The 18552-nt window shown below is 36.3% G+C and overlaps 1 protein-coding gene across 3 annotated transcripts in view; it reads left to right on the top strand.

Moving 5' to 3' along the window:
• Window positions 1-16185, top strand: part of ADAMTS6 (ADAM metallopeptidase with thrombospondin type 1 motif 6) — a 153156-nt gene extending 136971 nt beyond the window's left edge. For all 3 annotated transcript variants that reach the window (XM_065662875.1, XM_065662876.1, XM_065662877.1), the window contains 4 exons: window positions 1114-1318; window positions 5337-5513; window positions 6765-6921; window positions 12751-16185. In XM_065662875.1, the coding sequence (XP_065518947.1) occupies window positions 1114-1318; window positions 5337-5513; window positions 6765-6921; window positions 12751-12860 (649 nt within the window). In that variant the 3' untranslated portion in view covers window positions 12861-16185. The remainder of the gene's footprint in view (window positions 1-1113; window positions 1319-5336; window positions 5514-6764; window positions 6922-12750) is intronic.
• The last annotated feature ends 2367 nt before the right edge of the window (window positions 16186-18552 follow it).

The following is an 18552-nucleotide window of genomic DNA, read 5'->3' on the forward strand; positions in this document are numbered from 1 at the left end:
CTATGTTTGTTCACAATATTTTGTCAGTTATTACAAACTCTTGAAGTTCCAGGTTTTAAGAACTGATACAGGTAACTCATAGTTCTCATAGTACTGTCTTGTTATACAGTATAAACATAAAAGGTACCTGAGAATATACATGAGCAAATCGTAATACCAACTAAAAAGTAACACTTCAGCTTCTCCAAAGCTCTGAAAAGCTTCTAATTCTCCCTACTGTGGGTAAAACATGTGTTTGGTGGCAAAGAATCATGAATTAATGCTCTTTTGCTGGGAAATTAATGACAGAATATGGCATATTTGTTTGCATCTCTGCATTGATCTAGTTTGTCTTTAACATGCATGACACATTCTGTAACAACATGGTTTTTTTGACACAGCCTTCAGAAAATGGCAAATCTTATGGGGCAGCTCCAACCATAGCTCCAGGAACATCCACAATGACTGACATGCCTGGCATTTTTGGCATCTTGGCAAAATATGATAGCATACTAGAATTCACCTTCATCCTTTGCAAGGGTAATTCAGGCAAATGTATCTAATCAAAATAACGAAATTCTGAAGACCAAATGTGCTCAATGATGTGATGAAATACTTCTAGCTGCATTAACCGTTCATCAGTAGAAAAAAAAATAATAAATAATTACAGACAGATTAACAGCTGCTGTAATCTCTATGGCAACACAAAGTGATCTAAATAAAATGTACAACTCCTGACTTCTACCAGGGAGGCAGCCATCTTGGCTTTTAGCTTGTGCTGTAACTTAAAATAGCGGTTTCCAGATATTTCTAGTTACAAACCCTTTCCAGAGAAATAACTTCAGGCAACTCCAGTACATATCCACTTAAACAGCTTCAGTTTTGTCAGCCTCAACACTCCTTTCTAACTACTATAGCCTAGGGTGGAAATTGCTGCTCTAGAAAAATACAACATAGTAATTATTGGCATATTTGATTGCAGTAAAAAGTCTCTTGACATTCTACTTTATTTCACTATGAATGCATGTGTTATTAACAATGATATAGATTTAGTAATTTGGACTTTAGGTTTGTGCAATTATCTACTCTGTTTCTGAAATGCATTAACTGAATCTCCTAACTTTTTCTATCCAGATGGTTTATAGGGGATTGGTCAGAATGCAGTAAGACCTGTGATGGAGGAATGCGTTCACGAACAGTTCTCTGTATCAGAAAGATTGGACCTTCTGAGGAGGAGACACTGGACAATACCAACTGTTTAACACACCGGCCTATTGAAAAAGAGCCCTGTAATAATCAGTCCTGTCCCCCACAGTGGGTTGCTTTGGACTGGTCAGAAGTAAGGACATTTTGCTGTTTCAGCTCATTGGTAATAGCAGAGACAAGAGCTCTGGCCACTGAACATCAGTACATTTTTGTGACTTTGTGCTAAGTAAAGGATTAATAAGGAATTCAAAACCTCATAAATTTAGTATTTGAGCAATTTCTATTTTTTTTCTTCTATATTGTCAGTTCTTCTGTTGTTCTACATGCAGAACAGGTTTTTTTACCCCACTGTTAGTTAGCATTTCACACAAGAAGTAGGGCACCAAAATCAAGGCAGAAAAGACATTAAATGGTCCTTGTCCCTGCCTGAAAAAGTACAGTGTATTCCATCACTTTCAAAATGAATCTGACCTAGAACAGAAAAGAGTGAGAAGGAAAGAATGGATGAGTGGGAGGGGATGTTCAGTTGAAGACTTACCATACTGCTTCTGTAACATCGATAGTTCATAAGCACTTTGCATCCATTATCACAGTACTTTATTTCTTTATTTTTTATTGGAATATCTAGGTATCATCTCGGTACTAACAAATAGTATTCATATGGCAAGTTACAGAGCTACAGAAGCATGCTGTCTATATACTGCTGCCCTTTAGCTACCTACTCAAGACTAATTGCTCACTAATGCATCATCAAAGCTCTCGACTCTGCCACCCTCATGAGAAGCTTGAACAATTTCTTAAGGCCTTCATATCAGCCTTTTGTACAGCAGGAATTGTAATTTTGAGCAAAATCATTCTAATCTAAAGATTCAACCTTGACTAAGCTTCTGCTTGTCATGGTATTTAATCAGGATTGTGGAAATGTGACAGCTTTGTTCTGGAAAGAATTTTGCCAGGTTTAGCTTGGCAAACTGATTTGACTGAGAGATACAGTTTTAATATGATGAGAAAAATAGCTTTTTTTTTTCTGTTCAGGGCTTCCAGAAATATAATGTATTAAAATCCTTATAGTAATATACATATAAACATTCTAATATATATTTTCATATTTACATATGTATTTTTTATTTTCTAATAGAAGCATGAAAATGAAAACAAAAATGAACTCAAAAAGTGAAGAGTTTAATACTGCTTCCACTGAAACCAGTGGCAAATCTTGCTACTTTTCTCCAGAATGCAAATACCGAAGTTTTCTTTTCATATTCAAAACATGCAATAAGTGATACAAATTAATTACACAGATCTTTTCTATGCTAATAAACTTGTTGATCATGCACATTTTTTTAGTCCTCAGTGATAATTAACAAGAAATTCTGTGTCTTTTTGGTCAGAATAAAAAAAAACATTTTGTAAACAATAAATAAAGTCCTCAGGATTGTGTAAAACCGCTTTTATAAAATAGCAACTGAAACTAAAAATAGGAATTAAAACTAACAGTCTAATATCATGCTCAGGTTAAATCAGTTTTGCCATAAAATTACGCACTCTTAGAAGTAGTTGAGCTTTGAATTATTTTTCATTATTTTTAATTACTTCTTTTATACTTATTCAGATAATATACTAAATCAGCAAAAAAGCCCTAAGTCTTTCTCGAGAAGAGTGTTATCAGACAAGCATATTTACTTTGCATTCATATTACCATTAGTCATGACTTCCACTGAGTCAAAAATTCTAGAATCACTTAACAATGGAAGACACCTTTCCCTGGTTTTGTTTGGGTATTTTGTCTTGAATTTGCTTTGGAGATAGATTTTTTTGTTAAATTCTGCTGATGCTTTTTGGTTTGGGTGATTCAGTATTATTGTAGGCAAACTATTTCCTTACGTTGCTTAAGTTCATCTTATTTGATGGAATTTTGACTGTGACTCAAAAAAAGTGGTTTTTATTTTTTAAGCGGTGCTTTTTTCTTCCACAGAACTAGTAGCAGAAAGAATACTTTTATCTGATGGCAGCTTAGATAAAAGAACTTGTCTTCAAGCAGGACTAGAAAATGGAATTATGTAAACTCAAATTTTGATGCTCAAACTTTTGCTTATTTGCTAATGCAGTCTAGAGGTTATGAAAGAGCATAGATACATTGGGTTTTGATATTTTTTTCAAGATTCTTTCAGCCTTGTCTCTTTTCTGTTTGTTTTTGACAGCATGCTCAGTCACTGAGAAGAAGAGATTGAGAGCAAGTGATTTTTAAGCACTCAGCTAGGAAGGGGCTCTTGCTTCTAGTTCTTCTTTCCTGCTTAAAAGTCATGCATTTTATGTGAAATATTTGTGGGAGATAATACATGCAACATTCCGTGGAATTTGGATCATAACTGACAAGCATGATCATGATGATGAAGACTTCATATATTCATTCTCATTCTTTTTTGATCTCCATTTAGCATTAATACTCTTTTTGAAGTTTAGCCGGAGAGACAGAGATCTTTCTTCTCTTACTTCTCTCCTTCTCCTGGTTTTCTAGTAGGCAGGTACTTAGGATGCACAGGATTTGGTGTTTATGTATTATTGTTATGTATTAGCTATTATATATCAGAATTCTGAACACTGAACTACTGTAGATAAGCAGGCTGTACCTTGATAGGAAAGGGTAGAACAGGTTAGGAAAAGAAAGGTTAAATTTTTAAAACAGGCATTGATTATATGGATTATGAGTCCAAAAACGGAGGACTCATCTCTTTGCAGTCCGGTTTAAGATCATAAATCTAAACCACTTCATTCTGTATCAACTAGTTTAGGTGTCTCCCACTGAGAGATTTTTCTCAAAGGTCATGTTTGAAAAGTCAAGTGTCAAAGGTCAAAGGGAATATTGATACATAGCACTGTGGAACTGCTTTAAAATTTGTTTAAGCTAGGAAGATTTGATTTTGAATTAGGCATACGACAGTAGTTTGGATTACTGGGGTCTATTTTTTTTTTTTTTTTTTTTTCAAATGAATCCTAGGGGCTTTTCTTTTTTCCCTGGTTATATGCTGACATATCCTGGATATACAGAAAGCCTTTGGTATGTGATCACATGTTGCTTCAGTTCCACGTAGTATTATTTCCCAGAAGTTTTGTCTTTACAGCTGCTTTCATAGGAAAGGGAGTTCCACTGTTGATAGGTTTAGTGTAATTTATATGTAAGGTTTATGCTATCAGAAACTGATTCTGATCCAAATACTGCAGATATACTTGTGGGATAAAGGTTAATATGCGAATATGAAATTCTAAAACTGTTACTTGCAAAATCTCCTGGTCAGCTATTAGAAGGACTCATTTGAAGAAGGTCTTGAGTTTTAATTTTGTTAGCGCTTTTCTCTTCCCCATTCTGCAGTTGCACTAATGTACATGACAGTTAATTGTCAGTAGCAAAAAGGAAGGAAAAAGAGAGGGAAACCAATGCAAAGAAAGAGAAGGAAAAGTAGAGGTCATTGGACCGGCTTCTTTTCAAATTACTTTTTTATTAGCTACTTTCCGTTAAAATGAGCAGAGGGGTGATAAAAAGAGGAAAAAGAACTGTGTGAAAACAGAATTTATATTTAAATAAGAAGCAAGAGAAAAGCATGCATTGTAGGAGAAAGGGTACAGTATTTCTGTCTGAATAGTCTGGTTTCTATGGAGTCCAGTAAAGCATTTGTCTCCCACTTGTCGATTCAGGAAAAATGTGTTTATTGTAGCTCAGCAGTCTGTATGTGAGGTGGAGAAAGACTGTACTAAGGTCATATTAAGAACAGAGAGTTCTACTTGTCATCTCTGAAATGCTCACTCAAGTTTGTTTCATGATAGTGTACATGTGGCAGACCATTCTGCTTTTCAGCAAAGTTCTTTTCTTAAACCTAACCCAAAAGCTGTTATATATAAAAGTAAATAGTAACGCCATGCCCTAAATATAAGGAGTATATCTACTATTATTAAATTAAAACTTATAAAAACTTGATAAAGCAATCATCAGTCAGCTTGGTTTTGTTTCTAAGCATTAAAAAAATTATCATCTTGGTAAAATTGCGTGGTAATAAGACCATAAATGTATTCCCCTGAATTCCGTAATAACATTTCTGACACATTTGACTGGCTTTGTACTGAGGTTTTCATTACTTACATCAATGCTTTTTCAGTGCACACCAAAGTGTGGCCCAGGATTCAGACACCGAATTGTTCTGTGCAAAAGCAGCGATCTTCTGAAAACTTTTCCAGCTGCACAGTGCCAAGAAGAAAGCAAGCCACCAGTCCGCATACGCTGTAGTTTAGGCCGATGTCCTCCTCCTCGCTGGGTTACTGGAGACTGGGGACAGGTGAGATAGTTCATACAGGTATTTATTGCTGTTATTCTCTTACACCTCAGAAGGATATGGATAAAGATAAGGATATCCTTCTAAGAATAAGACGTGGCTGGAAATAGGTAAGAGAGGGTTCCCATGACTGAAACAAAAGCTTCTTCCCTGTTTGTCTCAGGTTGAAATGTAATTCTGAATCATAGTGTCTGCTGCACTAGAAAAGGTTTGCTGACAGCAGTCTAGTTTCTACTGGATGAGTTTCTGTATGCATTTTGGCAAAAATAGTACTGTTACAGTTTTTTTGGAAGGGGATTTTGGGATACAGCAACATTACAAGGTTTAGCATTTTTAAAACACGTTTAAATTCCTTGAGAAACATAATGGAGCTACAAAGCCAATTCTTATTTTAGTAACATTTTTATATATATATGCCAAAATCCCTTTGAGATTTATATAATTTTATGTAAAATACACTGAATTACCAGACAGGGCTAGCTAAATTGTTAGAGGACAGGCTGAATAGTGCTGCCATTATGCAGTGTTTTAAATATGATTTACTGAGTTTTCTTCTTTCTTTATGTTCTGGATCTCAGTTAAGATCAGCGGCCTGTTTTTAAAATAATAAATGGATGTTCCAGTTCTTAAGTTTGCAGAGCAGTTTGCACACTGATGAAAATAAACCACTTTAGCTAAACTAACCAGGGGATAATCATTTGTGGTATTACAGCCTAATCTTTTCTTTGATGGAAGTTGTTCAGATGCACATTTATCTTATATTGATGTTGAACTAAAATCACTGTTTATTTTTGGAAATTAAAAAGTGTTTTGAAACAGTGAAGTTGGGGATTTTGTTTTTTTTAAAGATTGTTTCCTTTTTCCTTAAGAAAGGTACTCTAGCAGATTCAAATTCTCTAGAATCTGAGAGATTAATACAGGTTTTTATTCTGTATTTCTAAAGTCATTATTTCTGTCTTGAAAAACAAGAACTTATACTCAGACATGGTACATGAAATAGTGTAAATTATATTCTTATACCCCCCAATCTGAACTGTGCAGGGAGCCAGCATTGCATTGTGGTTTGTTTTCTTTGAAAGATAAGTGCTAAACTATTTTATAAAAATGTTTTCTCTATTAACCAGTTATCTTCAGATGCCTGTTGTCCTTAAAATTTGTTAATGTGTATTGTTCCTGACTGCTTTCCTGTTACCTTGTTTTATATATAAGAATCGGATCCAGGGTTTTTTTACTTTCTATCTTCCTTATTTCTAGTGTTCTGCACAGTGTGGTCTTGGGCAACAGATGAGAACAGTACAATGCCTCTCATACACCGGACAAGCATCCAGCGAGTGTTCAGAAACACTTAGACCTCCATCCATGCAGCAGTGTGAAAGTAAATGTGACAGTGCTCCCATTTCCAACACAGAAGGTAAGTTTGCCATCTTAAAGTGATATGGCCAGTATTATTCCATTAATTTATTGGTAAAAGTCTACATGACATCATCTCTGAGACTGTCAAAGAATTTTTTTACAATTATTTTCTAATTTATCATTGTAGTTCAAAGGTGAAGTCAATAAAAACCTACATACAGGTTCTTTGTTTAGAAAACCACCCTTAAAAATATATAGCCTAGGTCATGGACAAAATAGTATTGTTTTGTGTCATTATTTTCCAGTCTCTTTACTGGTTCAATAGAAAAGTCAATTATAGTAGGGGCAGCATGATATAATTCGCATCCACTGACCTTCTACTATTTCAATCAGTGGTTAACATAACAATGTAGTGGCAAAAATAATTGATTACAAGTTCATTGAAAGTCTGGGACCACAGACTTCATGCCACACAGTGCTACAAGCCTGTTTTTGTGAATCTACTTTGATTTATTCAACATCTCCTTCTAAATAACTTTTAATTTCTTGGATTTATAATGCACATTTGAAATAATATTTTTACATAATAGTCTAATCAATTAAACTATTAGCTTAATCATAACATATTTTTGCTAGTGGATATATTAGATAATAATGTCAATATAAGCTTACTAATGTTTATGAAATGCTCCATATCATATATTGTCGAAGCCAACCTATTAGGAAATGCTGTCTTCAAAGTAGAATTGGAATGGCAGGCAGTAAAAAGAAAAAAGTTTCCTCATTGCTTGTGAAAATTTAGAATAGTTTCTCACCAGATGGGTACATTTTATTTTGTGTGGAAGGGGACAAGAAAGCAAAAATTGCCAAACACACATGTCCAAAACCCAAGAAAGATTGCACAGCAGTTCTTTTGGAATAGTTATTTTCTGATCTGTGAGTACTTGACCACAAGGTGACTAACACTGCGCCTTTTAACATGACAAATATCTGCACAGTATATAATGGAGTGTCTTTTACACAGGTGCCCCAACTACACTGGAGTTCAATAACCTGTTTATAGTGAACAAATACTCTGTTTTTAAATAAAAAAAAAAAAAAATTAAAATAAAAAGGAAGGCTAATTTGTGCTATAGTCTACCTGGATTTGGTGTTCCTTCAGTGTCTACTGTATCCATTCAAGTCCACACCCGAGATTCAGAGTTGTCATAAAACTGTCAAATTGAGATGTTTGTTATAAAATGGGAGCATACTAAAATCATCCCAGAAGTACATTAATGATTCAGTGTAGGAGCACCATAATTTATGGCTTGGAAATTTTAATTTTAAATAGAGGCTTATAATCCCATGTTGTCATTTGAAAAACATCTTCATAATAGAATTTTTCTTAGTTATTATTGGTTATTTTAATTCTTATATTTTATGTTTAGTGCTCTCAAGTATCCTTACTTGAAGATTATGAATCTAGCAAACATTCTGCCCTTTAAAGCTTAAAGGCTAAATGATATTTTGTTTGCAAACACAGATGTTGACTTTTCCAAAAGTCAGGATAGTAGTAAAGTACTTACAAGTGGGCATGATTTAGTCCCAGTTCCCTCTTAGTTTCAAGATGACATGGTCATGTTGGCTTTTTATATTCACATTACGTTAGTAATTCTTCAATATTATCAGAAAAATATGCTAATCTCCTATAAATGAATACAATCAGGGAGTTTCTGTGTGTCTTCTATGTACACTTGGCCATGGACTTCCTTACGGTGTAACCATGCAGAGTAGTTACGAAAAGTAATCTGTTCGGTAATAGTGGTTTTCAGGGACCTATACCTTCACTGGAAAATTTTTGGGATCCACAAATAGAAAATGTTGAAAATCACTTCATAGTATTCCAGGTGGTTGCAGCTCTCTGGCCTGCACTCCGAGTGGGTTAGGCTGAGCCAGCGCCTTACTGACAGCTGGGCAGCCTCCTCAGTGTGATTAGAAAGAATTGAGGAGAAAAAGAGTACAATCTCGTCCAATAGAAACAGTTCCCAACATGTTGCCACTTAGTATCCCATTTTTGCCTGTGTCCCACATAGAAGGTATTTACTGGAAACCTGTAATTATTTGTAAGCGATTAAGTGACTCAGCTCAAAAGTAGACGCAATCTCAAAGTTCATTTAACAATTTAAAATACCTACATCCTTTCAGAAGAATCTTGCTGCAGTCCATGAAATACTGTTCCAAAATTAGACAAAAATTTTGACTTCAGGGTATTTTGTCAATACTTCTGCAGGTATTTCTGAAATATATACTCTAATTTATACATATTTCAGAGCTGCTATTACATACTGAATACAAGAAGCTAAGACTGATAACTTGCAGAATAATGTGTATGTATTGCACATTTTCTGCCTTAAAAACTTATTAGATGCAAGAGGAGGTGGCATCTCATGTGTTAGTGAACTGTTGGCTTTTAAACAGAGGCCTGTCTTTTTAAGCATACCATAGATGATAAAAAGCTTGTCAGATTTCAAGAACTAACTAATCCTAAAAGAACACAACTATTTTTGGAAAGGTAATACTTTCTGAGAAAGAAGTATTTGTGTTCTGGTATTTCCTTGTGAATGTATTTGTGAGAGGGGCATATTGTGCCTGTACGCTTGCTTCTGTCTCCGGGTGCAGTGGATTGTGAAGTGTGTATTAGTATTTGGGTTTAAGTGAATGAATCAGATTTCTCAGAGAGAGGGTTCTGCACCTTAGGAGTGCATGTGTGTAGCAGAGCATGCCTGCTCTCACATGGAGACTTTGCCCACATGATGCCTGCTCACACTGCCTTGTGCTTTGGGCCCCACTGTGGGACAAAAGCAGCATCAGCAACAGTGAGTCTAGCTGAGGGTATTCCTCTCCTATTTCAAATCCCAGCAAACCTCCCAGTTGTCTTCATGTGCTAGCAACCTATAGCACACTTTCAACAACTTCTGCACAATGATCATGTTGCTGAAGTATGGAAGCACTTTCTGGGGATCCGTACAGGTTTTTTACATAAAATAAGAGTCAAAATTTGAGGGATACAGAAATAATAAATGAAAGTTCTGATGTATCTTCTCACATTTTACATCTACTTTAGGTCTTTGTTTTCTTTAAACTCTTCATTGGTGATGAAGAATATTGCAAATGGGGTTTTGGTGGGCTGCCTGTGATGAGGATAACATTGCATTTGCTGGAAGTGAACTATAGGCAGCATATACCACATGATTTCAAATGTATTCAGAATTATTTTATTCTCTTAAGTATACATATGTCTGCTGAATCTAGACTGCTAAAGGCCATCTGAAATTTCACCTGAAAAACTATCCTATTTTTATGTCATTTTAGTTTTCCTTGTGTCTTGTGAGATATTTCGTCGCAGTGTCTTCAGCTGAAGGCACAGTGGCATTCTGTGATTTTATTACTGTAACATGATAATTAATATCATAATGTTGTCTAATAACAATTGTCTAATATAATAATATTGTCTAAGCCACAAAGTTCAGGAAGGGAGAGTTTGATACATGTAGCTTACTGAAACTTAACAGTAGTTACTAGGAACAAAAAAGGCTCTGCTAAACCTCTTCCATTCAACCACAGTCCTGTGAAGAACAGGTTACTTCATCAGCCAGCGTATCTGTTTCAAAACTGATTTTTAAAACAGAAGTTATGGGCAACTTCCAGAATATTGCCTCACTGCTGTCCAAATGGCATTGCCTGAACAGGGTCCAGTTTTAGTCAAGAGGAAAAATAATGTAAAGAAACATGAAATACAGTAATTTCAAATCCAACTTTAAGCAAAAATGTAATTAGTGGCTTTTACCTGTATTTAACCGAATGCAATGTGTATGAGGGTTATTTTTGGGGTTGAGTGAACTTTTTGCTTCTCAAGACCAAGGGAACCTTCTTATTCCTCACTTCATTTATAATTCACCATCTGTCTCTCCTATATTCCCAGTCTTCACAAACACAAAGACCTGAAATATATCTGAAAGGTATTTGACCTCTTTTGGGAAGAGTTTCTGAAACTCAGTAAGACACAGTGACCATGTGTGGTTGCTTATACAGAAACATGTCTGCTTAAACCAGCTACCCCCAATGCCTTTTCTCCTGGTATCCAACTTTATTTCAACTTGAGAATTAAAAACTTAGAAAAGTAGTACACAAAACATTGGGTAGATGGAATACAGAATTACAGTGAAAGCACTATATCCATGTTAATTAAAGTTTTATTAATTTCATGACCTCTTCTTACCTAGCTAAAACCATGCATACTGCCATTATCAGGGGTCCTGCTCAGTACAGACCCTGAAGTTCAGCCTTGCTAATGTGCCCCTAGGTTGGGATACTAAAAATTCTCATCTGCACTTAACTTTCTAGTACAGTATGCTTGCAGCATGACTGCACTGTCCATAATTACCTGTTCCTGATCAAAAATAATGTACTAGGTGATTGTATGTAGAAGGAAGACAAATAGGAGTAACTCATTGATCATACATGCTGCTTCTGTTTGTTTCACTATTATTTTTTATTTTCTTAACTGTTTGGTGTGTCTGTTGTCTCTTTCATATTTGGCTTGCAGACATCTGAGAGTTGAAGACTGTTGTTCTGTCAGGCCTTGGAGCAGCAGCAAAGTACTGCTAGTTCACCTCCTTTTTATTCACTTTTTAGCTGTTGTAATTTGAGAAAGATTATAGGAGGAAGACAGTATCAAATCATAGAATTGTAGAATCATAGGACGGTTAGGGTTGGAAAGGACTTTAAGATCATGAAGTGCCAACTCCCCTGCAGTGACACCTCACACTAGATGCAACCTTAAAATACAGCCTTAAAAGAGTAAAAACTTACAGCGTTCTTGTGAGACTAATAATTTTCTGAGAAATTAATCTAGTTTCATTCTTCTCATCACTTAATTAACTACAAATCTGCTATCAGGCATATATCACAATATTCACTCCAATGCAAAGGAAATCTGCAGCAGCAACATCTGAGATCTAGAACCTGAATGTACCTGTGTGCTCTCAAATACAGCTGTATCAGAGTAAGAACTGGGCATGGACCAAACTATTCCATTCCCTATTTCCACTTTTTTTCTACCACAGCATATTCTAGCAGTGCTCCTGTAGCGTACCCCCACAGTCACTTTAGAAGCAACCTGTGGGGGATGGAAAAGAAGAAATCCTTCCTCCACATGGTAGAGCTCTTGTTCTCCCTCCCAGAGAGAGATACCTGCCAACAAGGGCTGCTGAGACACAAAGCTCAGCATATAGGGAAAACTATGAAAGAAAGCTCTTACATGTCTGCTACAGGCATAAAAATGGCTTTTCCTCCTGCATAAAAGAAACTGTGGAACTAAGTGGATGTGTGGAACTATAATATGATCCACCATTCAGTCCAGTCAGTGAACTCATTCTGCTGGTGCCTTTATTCATAACACCCATTGTTTTCTAGATCCCTGTTAGTTGAAGTTCACATTCTATTTCAAGGATTCGTACAAATACAGAGGCATGGTACTAAATAGTGTGAATCATGTTAGATTTCGGATAGCCTTTCATGGATGGATAAAATAACTCCTGAGAAAGAAGCTATAAAAGTATTGTGAGAAAAATGACTCACATTTCCTAACTGTATAAAGTGATCATTTATCCCAATAAATGATAACTCTCCCAAGACAAAGTGGACACACTTATGAATGTCTGGGAGAGAAGCCCTACAAATATTTTTATGACTTCTTAAATATATTATATGCACTAGGCTGGACAAAAAAGAGTAGTTAGAAAGAGGGCAAGGTGATGGATAGAGAAGCATGTTAAATGTTGAATTTTCTTTGTACTTTGATTTTTATTTCTGATTTTTTCTCTTCAATATTCTTAATTATTAGAATGCAAAGATGTGAACAAAGTGGCATATTGCCCACTGGTGCTGAAGTTCAAGTTCTGCAGTCGAGCATACTTCAGACAGATGTGCTGCAAGACCTGCCAAGGACACTGACCCACAGAAAGCACAAGAATGTGCCTTGTTATTATCATTGTGGAAGAGTGTCCATCGAAGAGAGCCACACAGCGGAATGAGATTGACGTCCTTACTAATGCATTACCCTGTGGAAAACGTAACCACTGGTCAGCCCCAGCTGACAGGATTTCAATATTATTTTAACTTCTGTGAAGTGGGATTTATTAATCCAAAGTGCTGGACACAGTATAAGGAGGGCATGCCAAATTGGAAAGATCCACACAACACATATAGAATAGCTTACAGTGGAACATTTGTGTTCCTTTGACTAAATCAAATAGTCTGTTTACCTCCTTGGACCATTAAATTAATTTTTATTATGGACTTAGCAATGACACTGAATCCATTTGTATTTAAAACTGTTTAAAATGTAGCTGTTATGACTTGGTCTACAATGGAAGTAAAGAAGAATCAAAAAACCATGAAGTCATAGCTTAAAAATGTTAACTATTTTATCTCACGACACAGCACCACAATTTAAATTATAAAATGAGCTTGGAAATGTTATTTAAGGAGCAGAAATTAAAAAAAAAAAAAATTAAAAAAAAGGTACTCTTCCTTCATTCCACCTATTTCCCTTTGGAGTAATCCGTATTTCCTGAACACTGCTGTGAGCCATATATAAAGCTACACTAAGCAGAACAACCATGAGGGACTTAGTTTTAAGAGGTCCAATAGTTATTGCAGTGGTGCATGAAATACAAGTGTGCTATGAAATGCAATCTGTGTTGCAGGTTTATAGCCATCTTATGATTGTACAAGTGAGGCTGAGATTTCCACTGAAAGGGAGCGTGTTTTAGTCTCATGGAAGAGGCAGACTCCCAACAGTGGTGAAGACTGTACTGCCAGCTTCTTCACTACTACCGTACAGGTTACTTAGACTTGGACTCCAGCTCACTTCCGTTTACAATACCAGCCACAAAGAAGAAACAACTTTGTGAGCATCTATATCTGGTTTACATGTTACGTTGGATTCTCCAAAACTAGGGAATTCCAGTGCAAAAGGTAAGCCTACTGTGTAACAGCAACAATCCTTTGCAAAGCTGGAAATTAAAATGGATTCCAGATGTTCCCTTCTTTGATACCATAGGAGAAGGGCATTTGTTTATGAGAAAGAATATGTGAATGTGCAGTTCAGGAGACCACATCTGCGTGGGCAAGGATTACGACCAAAGAATTAAATGGCTCATGGAGGTATCTAGGTTCTGTTCAAATGAGAAGTCAAAAGTGTGCTTGAGCCAAGAGGCCTCTTGGACTATCAGGAGTAAAGCACACTGTAAAAAAGGGGATAGAATGAAGTCTAGCTACCTTCACCTAAATGGGCAGGTACATATTTAAAGCTGGACCATATTTAAAACTAGGGGTAGCTTCCAGCATGAGACTGGAACAAAGTCATGCCTCTAGGTTAGTAGTTAGATGCCTTAACTATGCTGCTGCCATACTCCATTTATTTCATATGACCATATTTTTAATATTCACCAAATACTTTCAATTTTCAAATGTGAAACCAAACTACTTAGGCAAGTCACATTCAAGAATCTACCATAAAAAAGTTAATTGTTGTGCTTCTCTTGCCCTTCACTTTTCAGTAACAGACTCAACAAGGAGATAAGAAAGATAGGTACTTGTTTATTTTAATATATTGTACTTGAACACTTGCATTTTGCAACAGGTACTTGATGAATGTGCTTTTGTGTCCAACTATGCCTCCTTTGTTGTACTGCAATTAAAATTAAGTGAACAATGTGTTACAAATTCTAGCTCAAATAGCACTTTCAAAAAAAACCCCACCTCTTTTCAGCGAAAAATAATTTCAAAATACAATGAGTTTGAAGCGTACCAGTGTATTTTACCAATAACAAGCAAATGTGTTGCACGCTGTTTCCTAATGTGAATTAACATGGAACAATAGATACTGTTAACAGAACTCATACTATGAAACACCCAAACATATTGACAATCTATCTGTGGGATTTTGTGCAGCCCACATCTCATGACCATCGAATTCCTGTCATCTGCTACCTCTTGCAGTATTTCCACTTCCGTATGCCTGTGACCAGGGGAATTCATTTTCAGTTGGCTTGTGTGTGTTCACATATGCTGCTCTTATCACCATGTAAACAATTCCTGTTAAAACTGACACCAGTAGATAAAACCCCCCAATCTTTGGGAGTTGCACATAGGGATTAAGGGCAGTATGCAGTCCTTCTCTGTTAAGAGAACTGACTTGCTATGTCCTTTTAACAAAACACCTTGGTGCTAGCATGCCCTGGCTAGGTCAAAAATATGATGAAAGGGAAAGGGGTTGCTACAGCATTCCCTAAGCAAGAGGCCTCTTTGTATCAGGGTCTAGTTTTCTCCAGGGCATCATTTTGTTTATCAGCTAGTGTGTCTTTTCATCTAATAAGAAAAAGGTTTTCTATGTATTCAAAGTAAACCTTTTTTTTTACCTCACTTAGGACATTAGAATTGTAAGGAGTGTTTCCAAAGACACATTTTGCTCTCTTACTGGTGCTAGAACACTAGGGAGTCTGATGTTTACTCTGCAACATAACAGCACTGAGGTTGGAATTTAAAGAACTCCCTAGAGCAACATTGAATTGTATTGTTAAAGGGAACAAAACGCAGAATGTATGTGGATTTACAAACTAAGCAACGCTTCAGACTAAGACCAGAAAATTAAACCTAATTCAAAGAAAAATAATTGGTTTTGACAGCACAGTTCACTGCTGCTGCAACACTGTAGCAATCTATGTAATCTAAGATAAATAATGTTATATTCCTAAATAGTGACAAAAGGGCTATTTGTATAGGCTATAAATATAACAGGCCTAGAATCAAATAGAATATGACATGCAGAAATCAATCTGGTGCCAGTAGTTCCACTGAGCAATACTACCAGCTGAAGAAGATCAAAACAGAAATAAAAATCTAGAGATTAACCCCTCAAGGTATATTCACCCAAAAATAGTCCATTTCATTAGGAACTTTGTAATGGAGTGAATGTCACATAGATATCCTTAATAATACAGACTGAAATTACCTTTGTATTATTGTGATTAGTTGCTTATTATTTTATACTCAGTATTAATGTGGTACACTGTTACTTTATTATATTTTTGCTTTTGTAAATTATATTCTAATTTATTGTCATGTTTGTTAACACTTGTTCTACATGCATTCTTCTGCTTGTAATGAAAACAAAAATATTGTAACACATGATGCAGTGAAATTCCACACCAGGCACAGATTTGTTTTTAACATAGATAATTTAGTAAAATAAAACTGCAGCTTTTAAGAACGATACCCATGGTACGATTGTTTATTCCCTGACTTACTAGAATTCTGTATGCTTAACATTCGCTCCATCAGATACGTCAAAATACATGTAAGGGTTTTTTCAGGTAACATCTATACGTTATGCTAGAATACTGTCTTGGTATCAGTGATGTTTCTCATATATAAGAAAAACAATAAGGAAAAAAAAAGGTCAAGAAGATGGTCATGTACATTATTAGATGATATCTTGGCCTAAGCAGTAACGTAGATCAAGAATGAAATTAATGACAGCAAAAATATCCTGTACTTCCTGAATGATTTCATTAACAGCCAGTCAATAATAAAAATAAAATGTCCTTCTTGCAGTGAGCTGTTAAAGTTTTATCTGAAGTTTATCTGAAGCCATGATGGTTTTATGTATAAAGAGGAAAATAATTTCAGAAGATCTGGTGCTTAGGTCACTGTTGCTAAGAGAGAAATTCCTAGCATTGTAGAATCATAGAATGGTTAGGGTTGGAAAGGACTGTAAGATCATCATATCCAGTTTCTCACTGACCAACACCCCCAAGTCCTTCTCCGCAGGGCTACTCTGAATCTCTACTCCACCGAACTTGTAGCTGTGGCTGGGATTGCCCGATCCAGGTGTAGCACCTTGCACTTCACATTGTTGAACTTCATGAGGTTGGCATTGGCCACCTCTCAAGCTTGTCAAGGTCCCTCTGAATGGCATCCCTTTCCTCCAGCGTATCATAGAATAGTTTTGGTTGGAAAGAGCTTTAGGATCATCTAGTTCAAATATCACTGCCATGAGCAGGGACACCTCACACTAGACCAGGTTACTTAAGGCCCTGTTCAGTGTGGCCTTGAACACTGCCAGGGATGGAGCATTTACCGCTTGTTTGGAGAACCTATTCCAGTGCCTCACCACCCTCACAGTAAAGAACTTCCTCCTTATATCTGACCTGAACTTCCTCTGGTTAGGTTTGAACCTGTTGCCCATTGTCCTGTTACTGCAGTCCCTAATGAAGAGTCCCTCTCCAGCATCCTTATAGGCCCCCTTCAGGTACTGGAAGGCTGCTATAACGTCTCCATGCAGCTTCTCCAGTCTGAACAGCCCCAACTTTCTCTGCCTGTCTTCATGCAGGAGGTGCTCCAGCCCCTTGATTATCCTCGTGGCCTCCTCTGGACTTGCTCCAACAGCTCAATGTACTTCGTACGTTGAGGACACCAGAACTGCGCACAGTACTCCAAGTGGGTTCTCACTACAGCAGAGTAGAGGGGCAGGATCACCTCCTTTGACCTGCCGGTCACACTCCTTTTGATGCAGGCCATTATACAGTTGGCTTTCTGGGCTGCAAGAGCACTTTCTGGGCTGCAAGCCAAGATGCTTCTTTTCTTACCTGGTATAATAAAAATATCTTGTATGTAAATCTCTGATCAAGTCCTATGATTTTTTTCTTGCTTCTCAGTTAAAATCTCAGTTCTGGTTTAATGAAAATAATAATTCTATTATTGTGAGTAAAATATAAAAGAAAGTACAGAGAACTTTAATATTTTTAAATGGTTTTTCTCTTTTATTCTATTTACAAATGATTCAAAAAGCAATTACCTGTTTTAAAGGTATGGATATTTCTGCCTGTGCTCGATCATAAGCTTCTATTACGCTACAGATCAGAAGCTAAAGATGGAGTAGTCTTAGTAAATAATGCATTCTAATAACTGTTTCTCTGTCATTCAAAAACTATGTTCACTTTTCTCCCATACACTCACACTAAAGGTTTTACCCAATAAGTTTCCCACTGTTGTTCAGTTTTAAGTATTATTCTTCCCCTCTGGAGCATTTGTGGTTTAGATTATGATGACAAATCGGGTAAACTGAAACGGATGTTGTGTTTCCCTCTGTTTCCCTCCTCCTGCTACCTTAAACCTGATATTGCCTATGTTGACTATAGATTTCCTGGCACAGAAAATTTCCTTCGGTCTTCTTAAAATGCACTCTTCCTGCACCTGAACTTCCTTCTGGAGCCAACCCTGCTATTACAACTCTCTGTTACACTTTTTCAGTTTATTTCTTCAGGAAATGTCCACAAATTTTTTACCTGAGATACTTTGGTTTTCCTTTCTCTGTTTTGCCTTACTATACCCCACAATAGCTCCTTCATCAGCAAACTTCCTATTGTTATCTGATCTACAAGTAGCATTTTTAAATATCTTCTGTAGAATGCTGAATAGGCCTTGGTTATTTTGCTGACTTTTTTATTATTGTTATTTATTATTACTAGGAACTAAGATCTAGGACTGTTCTGTGGAGGTTTACTGCATGAGTCCTGTGAGCCTCATCTGGAGTCAGTCAGTCATCAATCTAAGAGTCTTAAGACAAGACCATTACTAA

This window comes from Lathamus discolor, chromosome Z, assembly GCF_037157495.1.
Source record: "Lathamus discolor isolate bLatDis1 chromosome Z, bLatDis1.hap1, whole genome shotgun sequence".
NCBI classification, from domain to species: Eukaryota; Metazoa; Chordata; class Aves; order Psittaciformes; family Psittacidae; genus Lathamus; species Lathamus discolor.